Source organism: Pleurodeles waltl, chromosome 9 (assembly GCF_031143425.1).
Source record: "Pleurodeles waltl isolate 20211129_DDA chromosome 9, aPleWal1.hap1.20221129, whole genome shotgun sequence".
Taxonomy (NCBI): domain Eukaryota; kingdom Metazoa; phylum Chordata; class Amphibia; order Caudata; family Salamandridae; genus Pleurodeles; species Pleurodeles waltl.
The window spans coordinates 958,339,146-958,351,860 of NC_090448.1; the positions used below are offsets into that span (position 1 = coordinate 958,339,146).

Consider the following 12,715-nt stretch of genomic DNA (forward strand, 5'->3'; position numbering starts at 1 on the left):
ACTAGACCTGTCAGTAGTGCCTCATATCAAACTACCCAACAGACCAGATCTGTTAACACAGCACAAACAACAGATCAGGCATCCAAACCCAGCATTGCTGAATCTAGCAATCTGGCTCCTGAAATCCTAGAGTTTGGACACTTAAACCTCACACAAGAATGTATGGAGGTCATAAAACAAGCTAGAAGGCCATCCACTAGACACTGCTATGCAAGTAAATGGAAAAGATTTGTTTGCTACTGCCATAATAATCAGGTTCAACCATTACATGCATCTCCAAAGGACGTAGTAGGATACTTACTACATTTGCAGAAATCAAATCTGGCCTTCTCTTCCATAAAGATACATCTCGCAGCAATATCTGCATACCTACAGATTACCCATTCAACTTCACTGTTTAGAATTCCTGTCATTAAAGCGTTTATGGAAGGCCTAAAGAGAATTATACCACCAAGAACACCACCTGTTCCTTCATGGAACCTCAACATTGTCTTAACCAGACTCATGGGTCCACCTTTCGAACCCATGCATTCTTGCGAAATACAATACCTAACGTGGAAGGTTGCATTTCTCATTGCCATTACATCTCTAAGAAGAGTAAGTGAAATTCAGGCGTTTACTATACAAGAACCATTTATTAAAATACACAAAAATAAGGTAGTTCTAAGAACCAATCCAAAATTTTTACCAAAAGTAATCTCACCGTTCCTCTTAAATCAAACAGTAGAACTACCAGTGTTCTTTCCACAGCCAGACTCAATAGCTGAAAGGGCGCTACATACATTAGACATTAAAAGAGCACTAATGTACTACATTGACAGAACAAAACTAATTAGGAAAACAAAACAACTATTTATTGCATTCCAAAAACCTCATACAGGAAACCCAATATCAAAACAAGGTATAGCCAGATGGATAGTAAAGTGCATCCAAACCTGCTACCTTAAAGCAAAAAGAGAGCTGCCCATTACACCAAAGGCACACTCAACCAGAAAGAAAGGCGCTACCATGGCCTTCTTAGGAAATATTCCAATGAACGAAATATGTAAGGCAGCAACATGGTCTACGCCTCACACATTTACTAAGCACTACTGTGTAGACGTGCTATCTGCACAACAAGCCACAGTAGGTAAAGCTGTACTAAGAACTTTATTTCAAACTACTTCCACTCCTACAGGCTGAACCACCGCTTTTGGGGAGATAACTGCTTACTTGTCTATGCACAGCATGTGTATCTGCAGCTACACATGCCACCGAACGGAAAATGTCACTTACCCAGTGTACATCTGTTCGTGCCATTAGTCGCTGCAGATTCACATGCGCCCACCCGCCTCCCCGGGAGCCTGTAGCCGTTTGGGAGTAGTATTCAACATTTGTACATTTGTAAATATATTACCTTAACCTTTATTCTGTACATACTTATTCATTCCATTGCATGGGCATTATTACTAACATACACAACTCCTACCTCACCCTCTGCGGGGAAAACAATCGAAGATGGAGTCGACGCCCATGCGCAATGGAAACAAAGAGGAGGAGTCCCTCGGTCTCGTGACTCGAAAAGACTTCTTTGAAGAAAAACAACTTGTAACACTCCGACCCAACACCAGACGGCGGACTATGCACAGCATGTGAATCTGCAGCGACTAATGCCACGAACAGATGTACACTGGGTAAGTGACATTTTCCTTACTGCTGATCTACTGACAGCAGATATCCAGAAGCCTGGTATGAGGAAATGGATGATACTTTCATCTACAGGTGTACTCCTTAGTGAGTATAATACTTTTGAGTTTCAGGTAAAATCAGAGTACCTAACACAATTGGAAGATAGAAGCCAGTTCCCAGAGATGCTTTTTTACCAGGTTAAATGGCCTTACATGGTCGCATTACCAGTGAAATCTAGAATGGGTAGCCTTTGTGGATGTTTATCGTAGCAAGCACATAACTCACGTAATGGGCAACGGCTCACGTGCTATTATCACAGAATTTTGTAAGCGAATGGGGCAGATGTGCTGTGTTCTTACTCTTAATGGGTCTAATGATGGAACTTGGCCTGCACGAGTAAAATGCATGAATGATCGGTTAGGTTAATGGATGCCAACCTGCTTTAGATAAGCTTTTTTGTCCATGATTTCTTGATGTCCTTTATAGAGCCATTACTATCATATCCTCTAAGGAATTAAAGTAGCTACACAGATATGACTTTGCAAAGTGTGAGGTCATCATATGACATCTTGCCATAAATAGATACGCAGTACTTAAAGAAGTAAATTAATTGAGTGAGAGTGTTTAAAAATACATACTTGATTGAGCCATTTGCCGTCTGGTGTATCTTACTGACCTTCACAAAATACTTACATTTCTCTATATATAAAAGATAGAAATACAGTAAATATGGCTTAGGTGCGGGTCAAATGCATCATGTCTTACCCATTTCCGTCAGACGAGGGACATGTCAGGGGTGCCCTCTCTGCTGTTCGCCCTGGCTATCGAACCGTTGTCCTGCCTTATGTGCTGACCAGTTGCTCAGTGGCTGGAGGTGAGGGACAGGCCTGTATGATAGTGTTCTTATATGCCAATTACATCCTGCTATTCCTGAGGTAGTCTCAGATACGTACCCCACTGCCTTGAGCTCCTGACCCTCAACGGTAAGGCCACAGGTCTGCGACTCAACCCCAAGAAATCATTACTGGTTGAGATGAGGGGAGATGCAGGGGCTGTGTTTGGTGCATAGACATCCCTGTGAGGGAAATGCATTTAAATATTTGGGAATCTACCTCCTTCCCCACTCCTGGATCTGGCACCTTAACTTACAGCCCCTCTCCCAGGCCTTGTATTGAGACCTGGGCTGATGGTGTAGCTTGCCAATTAACCCATTGGGCCAAAATGCCCTCTTCAAAATGATCTGTCTCCCTTGCTATTTGTCTGTGTTGGCAAACTTCCCGAAAAGGGTACCCTGTACCTGGTTCTGATCCCTTACCTTCAAACTCACTTCATTTATATGATCTGGAGGGTGCCATAGAGGAGCTTTCTGTTCGGTATGGGAATCTCCCTCCGAGGGTGGACTGCGGCTACCAGACATACATATATTATCTGGCTGCCCAATGAGTCCCGGTCAACGATTGGTTTAGTAGCAGGTGGGATTACCCGGTCTATTAGCTGGAGCTGTAACTCCTGGGATTAAATTGACTGTTGGGTCTATTATATGGTAGTCCGCTTCCGCGGGCAGCCTCTGATTGTAGACGGGTGGTGGTGCAGTGCTGGAGAGCGGCCCTGCGTCTGATATGTTGGTATCCGCGTCTTACTAAACTGACTGTTATGGCGGGGCACATGGCTGCGACAGTTAACTACGTTTTTGGGGGATTCAGGCAGTTGCACTACATTGGGTTTACCTACATGGTGGACTTGTATGATGGTGACCATCTGATGTCTTACTAACAGCTGAAGGACCATTATGCCCAAGCTAACAGTTTTTCTGCTTTCTCCAGCTGCCCCACACCCTCCGATAGCATCTGTTACCTGATCCACCCTTCCAGACCATAGCCCTCTTGAGGCTAAACTGCTTCTGAGCCACTTTGGAAGGGTAGCCATGACCCAGATTTACTCTTGTTGCTTACTAATGCCCCTGATGGTCTGGACACCCTTAGAGAAGATTGGACCAAAGCATTCCTCGCCCCCAGGGAACTGGCAATATCTGCACGCTTGCAGATGGTACAGATTCATTACTAACATACGACATATCTGTCCCCATCACACCTGCAGCTCATGCGTCCGGCGCCTTCTGGTTGTGCGAGATGTGGTCATTTGATGGCAAACCTTCTGCATGTGGCCTGGTGTACCCAGCTGTGTGCCCCTTCTGGGTGGCGGTGGGAGAGGAGATCTCTTGGTTCCTGGAGCGTCCGATTGAGCTGACTGCTAAGGTGGCGTTTTTGGGGCTTATGGAGAAATTGGGAAGACCGAGAGCAGACCGAACCTTTGTGGTATTGCATGCCTAGTGGCTAAAAGAGACATTGCTCAATTGTGGAGAAACCCTGTGACACCATCGATGTCTAAATTGCGAGCTGGGGTTGACTGGTGCTCCCAACTGGAAAAACCAACATATGAATCGAGTGGATGCCCTCGGAAGTATGAGAAAATTTGGGGGAAATGGCGGGCCTACCATGGTTTGTCCTTATAAATGGAACGATTGTGCTGTTTTGGGGAAGATTGTGTGTTTGCAGGCTTTTACTGCCTTGGCAGACCTGTGCTCACTGTTTTCGTTATGCCACTTTAAAAGAAGAAAGTTGATTAGTAAAAGAAAAATAAATTCAGTAAGCAATGGGTGAAAATTGTTGAAAAATTCAGATCAAAGACTTGCGGGTATAGGGTGTACACCATGAAAGTCAAGTACTACAAATTTGAATCGCTTCCATAGTTTTGTATTCTGTTTAAATTATTACGATGCTGCATTGCCCTTTTTGAGTCTGGCTTACTTTCGGCTTTGAGCTGTATTATTTTGACAAGCTCGGTATGTTTCTGGGGATTTTATGGAATTATTTCGAACTTTAACCTTCTAATTAAAGTTCACACTTATAAACCGATGTTGGCTTTATTTCTTAATTGAATACGTGGTTTATTCTTTAACGCAGATAAATATGATCCCTGCCTTCATACTTTTTTTTTCTTCTTGCAGAATATTGTTCATGAACTGAGGATAACAAACCAGGTGATTTATTTAAATCCACCAATCGAGGACTGCAGATACAAGTTGTACCAAGAAATGTTCTCCTGGAAGATGGTAATACTCGCACTTCCCCGAATTCAGAGCCAAAGATATCAGGTGAGCACTCCATGTAAGGTAAGCTCTAAATTGGTTAGGTTGTGGTTTTGGTGACTCTTGTGACTTATTGGAAGTTGCAGGAATTCATGTTTTTGCCAGTTTTACCATATGGCGATGGACTTTGGAACCCTGTAGATATGCTTGTCTCCTTGTGCGTTCAAAATGTTACATTTCTTTAACCGAGGGAACAGCACACCAATGTTTTAGGGAAATTCTCTCATTGTCAATCAGAGCCATCCGTGCATCATAATTTGTTATTTGTGCACCCACGTTAATTTAATATGTGCAGATATGTTGGTATAAAAGTGTAAATAAATGTTTTGTGCTCACAAAATGTTAATTTATAACTGTAAAATGGTTTACTCGTATGATTCTATCAGTGTGGCGAAATTTTGACATGTGGGAAAATATCTGCACAGGGTTGGGGATTGGGAGTTACATAGTGGAGATGCTTTGTAAGGTCTGTGAGTGTCCACACACTTGCAAGTTTGTGGGTATTCACAAAAACGTGCAGGACGTATTCCATTCCTAGATGGGATCAGCTAGGAATTGAATGTGTCCTGCTGTTTTTTTTTTTTTTTAAGAATACCCCCATCAAGCTGAGGAATAACAGTATCCGGGATGGGACTGACCAGGCAGCTCCCCCTATAATTTATAGAGTGATGTAGTGTAGGGGAAGGGATATTATTCCATGAGAAAACGACATATCCGACAAAAAAGGTTTCAAATTGCAAATGCATCTTTCCGTTTACACATGGACAAGGCTTGTTCTGCGTTAAACTCAAAAATGTAATTCCAGAAATGTTGCAGCTATTGATGAATACCTTTGGAATTCTCTTATTTCCAAAACAGAATTTTGCTCAAAATGTGAGAGTAGGACGACTTGACTAAATATTCAGAGTATCTGGCCTGTTTTATAATTTCTTTGTTGCCGATATTTTCCACCTTGGTGGCCCCTCAGTAGCTTGCTTTATGATTTGCTGTCGGATATGAAGTGTGCCATGCGCAGGTTTGTGGCTTAATTCGTTTGCACAGGTCAGTTACTTCACTGTTCTCGCCAAGTGAGGTTTTTAGTTATCTGGTGTCAAGTATAATCTGTTCAGTCATTTACAATTTATTGACTCGTATCCTTTTGCGTTCTGCTACTTAAAGATCTACATTCAGATATATAAAACTGACATTGTTTCAATTAGGTGAAAAAAAATGAAATAGAAATAGAAATAGAACTCAGACCTTTATACAACAAGAGAACTCCGTGGGACCAGTGGTGTTAGCGTTGCTGTGTAGCAAGAAGTCACTACCCTGTTATGAGCTGCAGAATATGAATTTGGCAGTGTTTATTTCTCTGATGGTTTGAGTGCAATTCTAACAGTGTTTCTTTTCAGGTTGCATAAGCACTTTGGTATTTCCTTTTTGTGTTGGAGTGGTTAGTGAGCTTATCGCTTGTTTTTGGTTCATTTGAAGAGTTATTAGTGGATGACAGTTTGGAGGAATCGGGGTTTCTAATTGTTCTGTTGGAAATTGAATAAATACCTGTATGTCGTCTCTTAAACAGGTTGGCGTTCATTATGAACTCTCTGAAGAAGAGAAGTATTACCGGAATGCTCTCACTAGAATGCCAGATGGACCTGCAGGTCTGGAGGAAGCCTATGCTGCCGTCATGGGCATTGTCACAGAAGTGGAACAGTATGTGAAGGTAAATACAATTTTTACTGCAAATGATGATTAGATTTTGGTTCTGTACATCAGTTAATTACATTTCTGATTAGGTCCTTTGATGGCAGATTATAGATGTAGCTCCAGGGTTCCAATACATTAGATGACTAACGTTCTTTATAAATGTTTGTATTCCTGTGAACTTCTGTTACTGTAATTTGGGACACACTAGATATCTCCTAAAATTAGGACATACAAGATGACACCCCTCATGTTTGGGGTGCCTTTAATCTTCAAAAGGCACTGCAGATCATAATTAAGTGAACTCTTTGTAAATAGTTGTTCAGCTATAAAGCCATTTCTCATCTAAAAGTCTCAACATCTGTTCTACATTCTTTATTGTTATACCAGGAAGCAGTTGGTGGCACGAACCACTTATCGTTTATGCCCTGAGATAGCTATCTAAATTGTATGTCATATACAGCTTCCCTAATTCTAAACATCCCATATGTAAAAGAAGAAGCCTAAAATGGTGACCCCACTGTGAGCTAAAAATTCTCTTATAGCAAGACCCCCTTAGAACCATCACTGGCATCTATTTCCCAGCTGCCTATTCAGGTATGCTACTAAATTCTTGTAGAGATCAAAGGGGATTAATACAATATTAACCTAAAGGGGTTGGGTTCAGTCAATATTGTACTGTTTTGACCTTTACTTCATCTACTGTTGACTGTGATTACCCATTATTTTCAATATGCCCTTTCCCCAATAGTCTGACTACTTAATTTATTTTTGTCTTACTTGTCTAAATATCTTGTGAACTGTCGGGCTAAATGTCCCATTTATTTTAACTCAGTGTTGCTTATGGACTTCTGTGGTGTTATTTTCCTGGCTGTTTTTTTTTTTTTAGTCCTTTTCTAGGTTGAGCACCTCTAGTTATCCTTTTAAGTAGTGTGTCTCTTGTCTGTGAGCTGTTTTTCAAATTGTAATCCTAGTGACCTGGAGTCTTCCACATGATCTTCTAAAACTGCAAATTGTTTTTAAATTTGCAGTTTCTTTTGAGGAATTTTGCAACTCGTAATCTGAGACCATGCACCTTGTGATTGGAAACGTGATTGAGCGCTTGATTGGATCTGTTTTTACTCTCACATTTGATATTTTGAGCCTCTTATTTTTATTCTGCTTATCATCTTTCTTTATAATTTGAAAAATCAATGGGATTTGGTGCCTTTGGCTTTTTTGGGGGGGGGGGGGGGGGGGGGTTTCATCACTTAGTTGCCCTTCAACTTGAAAATTTTAGGAGTTAAAAATAGAAAGCAGCTTCATAGAAATGGCTGCTGCTATTTTCATCCAAATGTTCTGCTCCTTTGGCTGAAATGGTTCCACATATTTTGACAAGCAAGAGAAATCATTGCTTGACTGTGACAAAACCTTGGCTTTTTAATGGGTTATGTATAATTTTGCACTTGCTAAATGTTTCTTTTCTCTATGTACAGGTTTGGCTTCAATACCAGTGCTTATGGGATATGCAAGCTGAAAACATCTACAATCGACTTGGTGAAGATTTGAACAAATGGCAGGCCCTGCTCGTTCAGATCAGGAAGGCCAGAGCAACATTTGATAACGCAGAAACCAGAAAAGAGTTTGGTCCGGTTATCATCGATTATGGAAAGGTAGAATCAGTTTTATATACATGATTTTTTGTTTGTCATCAACTTTGCAGAATTAATAAGTTTGGTCAGACGTAAGAGAAAATGTATGCGTACAACTGTTAATTAAAAAAATAAATAGTGCAGGAACCAAAACTTTAACTTAAGATGTAAATGTTATTCTCTCCAGTGTTCATATTCCCCTATTATTTTAGGAAATACGATCACAAAATACTATGTCGCTGAGATTGCATACCATGGATGGATACGACAGTCATATGTTACACCATGCCAATGTACAAGAATGGAGAAATTCTATATAAATTGATTAAAACTATCTGCTGACCTGTTTGCTTCAGCTTCCCAGGGAACTCTCTCCAAGACTTTTTTATTGGGGCCCAAAATGCTGAAAATGTGACTAGGAAACACTAGCTTTCTGTCCCTTCATTGAAGATATGTTCTGTTTTTATAGTGTGAGTTCAGCAGAAAGGCACAAAAGCACTGTTGAAGCCAAAGATACAATCTGATTTAAACATAGGTTCAAGGACTGGGTACTGAGAGCAGATGTGGATTGTTTGGTGTGTTACAATGTAATGTTCTCTAAAAAAATTAGGTTTTTTTTTAGCTCTTTCCTAAGCTGAAGAAGGGTAGGGTCAGTCCTGGTGGATAGAGTGATGTCCTGGCTTCTCTGTGCATAGGCAATGAATACCTAGTGCATAGTTCTTTTCTTTCTTCTCTGGTTTTCCTTGTCTCCTTTATGATGGAATTCTGGGTGTTGGTGTGCTGAAAACCACTGAAAATAGTGAGCCTGTCCTCCAGAATAGGGTGTGTACCAGTCTTGATGCCTACACTCCCACTAGTTTTGATTGATGTCTGTCTTTATGAACGAAAGCATCTAGTGCAGATACTGGGCACATCGGAGCAGAATAATTGATAGAAAAATAGTGTAGAATTAATATAGCTGTCAGGTTTATTTTAGTCAATGCCATGTGATTAAACACCCAAAACAACTACCTTCTTTTTTGTTTATTTCCATTTAGGTGCAGTCGAAAGTGAATTTGAAATACGATTCTTGGCATAAAGAAGTTCTAAGCAAATTTGGACAGATGCTTGGGCAAAACATGACTGAGTTCCATTCACAAATCTCCAAGGTAAGTACAAGCTTGCTGCTTTTAGCATCTTGATTTTTCTTATTTATACATGTGGATTTTGATATATGTCTTCTTTGATAGTCACGACAAGAACTGGAGCAACACTCTGTGGATACTGCAAGTACTTCCGACGCGGTGACGTTTATTACGTATGTACAGTCTCTGAAGCGAAAAATCAAGCAGTTTGAGAAACAAGTTGAGGTATGTCTAAACAAATGTTGACAATTAATGAAGTTAGAAATTTAACATGCAGCATCCATCTTCAGCTGTTAAGAACATGTTTTGCACAATTTTTGCTATCATTACAAAGTGTAGAATTCAATAGGCTCGAATGAGATTTGGAACTTATAATGCAACAGGTGGGCACAATGTTTGGTTCACACTAGAAAAATCTATTTACGGCGGCAGAGTTTCTAAATACTTATACATTTTCTGCAGATTTTTACTTGAAATGTGTATAATTCTTTAAGAAAGTTGAGTAATACCTTTTCTTTGACTGATAAAATAAGTATATAATGCTTATTGGGATTCAAGATAAAGCATCTTCTCACTTTCTAATTGAGGTAAAGTTGTATTTGAGCCATTTCTAGTTCACATGGCCAGTAATGTGCTTGGCATCTCAAAGGCCCTTGGATCACTGAGTACACTTCCAAAAAGTGAAATCCTACACATAGAACATTGACAGCTAAGCATTTATTTTTGATCCAAAAAATTGGTTGCTGCAATTTTTGATATGTGACATGCATTTCATAATTTGTGCTTTGGTGTTCTCCTTACAACTAGTTTTCATGAAAAATTTAGTACCTTGAATTTCAGATGGATACTTCTAATTGAAGATTTTTTAGGTTGTAAATACCCCCAAGGTGCCAGACTGGATCCAGAGAATTTTCTCAGCAACTCTTGCAGTGGTAGGTGGACTTGTGTGGCTCTGTGTCTACTCTGTCACCCTCTGGAAAGAACAGTGAAGCCATATATAACCTCCACACCTGCTTGCTGATGACTGTTGCTTTCTTCTGCACATTCATCAGATTTGGAGCTAACTCACTCAGTTTTTCTGTTAGTGACATGAACATTTCGGATTTTTTTTAATAATGCGCAGACCCCCACCCCCCCCCCCCCCCCCCCCCCCTATATAGAACTTTGTTTGAAGGTGCCGCAAGAGCTAGTCTCACTCGAAGTTTAGGATTTGTTATCGCTCTCAAGGCTGTTCTCGAGAGAGGTCCTCTTCCCATTGCAAGCCTTCAGTTAAGTCATAATCCAAGAAAAAACACAAGTCAGAACGTGATTCCACTTCATCCTGGTGCTCATCAGAGAAAAGATGCGTGGGTTTCAAGGTGCCTCCCTTGACATGGAAAAGATTACCTCAGCTCTGCCTAATCCAGGCCATGTTACTTATAATTGCACGCTTTTGTTACTTCTGGCATGCCATGGGCCCCAAGAATCTGAGGATTACTGTGGCCGGGTTCGTCCCTGTCTGTCTGTGACTATTGACCCGACAACGGGGTCCCGACTGACCCCGGCTTTAAACCTGGTGCGTAGATCCTCACCAGTTCGCAGTGTGCTGACGCCGGTACGGACTTCAGATTTCAGAGGAAGCACTGTCCTATGGAGCTCTGAAGTGAATCTGCCACAACCTCTGCCAAAGTCATGTCTAACTCGACCTCCGTCATAAGTGATTCAACCACATTTAAGATCAGATGCCATGCTTCCTTTCCATACATGAATCAGAACAGCATGATGAAGGGCATGTAGATGATGATGATGATGATGGGATTTCTGGACCTCCAGCCCCCGTTGGTTGCGGTAAAAACAAATGTCCTAACAGATTCTAAAACATGGACAGACTTTTTCAGAACCGCTCTTCCTCTTCAATTAGGCCTTTTCAGATATCATAATGGATCCGTGGGGCAAAACTGGATTTTGCCTGATTGTCAGTAGACAGGCCGTGTGGTAATATAGACCTGCTCTTTTGGGTTATGTCTTTCCACCAACTTTGTCCTATGCCCCAGAGCCTTGAAGTTCAAGCCTCCACAAGCAGCTTAAATCCAAATTAATTCCATGATCAGAAATCCAAGCACATGGAAGCATTTGGGAAGCCCTCTGATCCATAAATGTAAAGTTTCCTTCTGGGGCGTTATTCACATGTGTTATGGAACATGATGAGTGAGATCTTGCCCACAGTCCCTGAAGAATTTCGTGCTAATCTGGGGACGGACAACTTGTTGAAAAATAAGTGATCCATTCTGGGCTGGACACAGCAGAATGTTTAGGTAGGGCAGTTGGTTCCAGCGTTGTGCTACAGTGCCACTTATTTGTAAGATCCACAGACTTTTTCAATGATGTATGGGTGTCAATTTAAGGACATGCTATTTGACGGCACAAAGCAGACTCAACCCTAGAGTACTTGAAAGAGAGCAGAGCTACAGTCCATTTTCTGTCTCTCAGCACCTACGTGGCAGTATTCCCAGCAGTTTCAAGCTTTTTGGGGCTCCCAACAGAGGCACCCATACCCACCTCCGCAGAAGTAGAATCCCTATAGTTTTCTTTCGAGGTCTAGGATCCGGCTAACAGTCTCCAGTCCATCTGGGACAGCGTACTAACTAGTCCCCTGCCACTCCCTGGTGGTGCTTAAAAACCCTTTTAGCTTACCAGCAGCACCACTTGGCCATCAAGTTGGTGGCAGATAAGGTTTTACCTCCATGGTTGGCAGGGAATCTGTAGGAGGCTGGCCTGGTTTTTAGTGCGTACCTTGGGTACTTACACCTTATACCAGGTCCAGTTATCCCTTATTAGTGAAGTAGTAGTGTTCTAGCAGCTTAGGCTGATAGAGGTAGCTATAGCGGAGCAGCTTAAGCTGAACTAGGAGACATGCAAAGCTTATGCAATACCACTTATAGTTACACAGTACTTATGCACAAGTAAAGACAATACTCAGTATTACCAAAAATAAAGGTATTTATTAGGGTGCCACAGTACCAAAAATATCTTCGAGACAATACTCCTTCTGGAGGGGAGTATTATACACAATATATACACTAGACACCACAATTAGACAAGTAAATAGTCATAGAACCATGCAAACAATAGGAAATGCTATAGAATGCAATTGGAGAAAGTGGGGTCTAGGGGCAACACAAACCATATACTAAGAAAGTGGAATGTGAATCAGAAATTCCCCCCTAGACTAGTGTAGTGTGTGAAGAATCGCTGAGAGAGTAAGAATACAGTAAAGGTAAGTAAATTACCCCACCCCAGAGCCCAGAAAAGCAGGAGTAAAGTACTGCAAGTTTCCTTAAACTACACCTCGTTTTTGGGATTTTGCAGCAGCCAACCAAGTCTGCAAATAAAAACTGCTGGATTATTGTACCTGAAGACCTGCAAAGGAAGGGGACCAAGTTCAGAAGTCGAAAGAAGTTCCAGGAAGGACAGAAGCCCCT

The 12,715-nt window shown here is 41.3% G+C and overlaps 1 protein-coding gene across 2 annotated transcripts in view; it reads left to right on the forward strand.

The window, feature by feature from the left end:
- DYNC1H1 (dynein cytoplasmic 1 heavy chain 1) overlaps positions 1-12,715 on the forward strand; it is a 916,572-nt gene that overhangs the window by 109,938 nt on the left and 793,919 nt on the right. For both annotated transcript variants that reach the window (XM_069208347.1, XM_069208346.1), the window contains exons 11-15: positions 4,676-4,822; positions 6,378-6,518; positions 7,975-8,151; positions 9,168-9,278; positions 9,360-9,479. In XM_069208347.1, the coding sequence (XP_069064448.1) occupies positions 4,676-4,822; positions 6,378-6,518; positions 7,975-8,151; positions 9,168-9,278; positions 9,360-9,479 (696 nt within the window). The remainder of the gene's footprint in view (positions 1-4,675; positions 4,823-6,377; positions 6,519-7,974; positions 8,152-9,167; positions 9,279-9,359; positions 9,480-12,715) is intronic.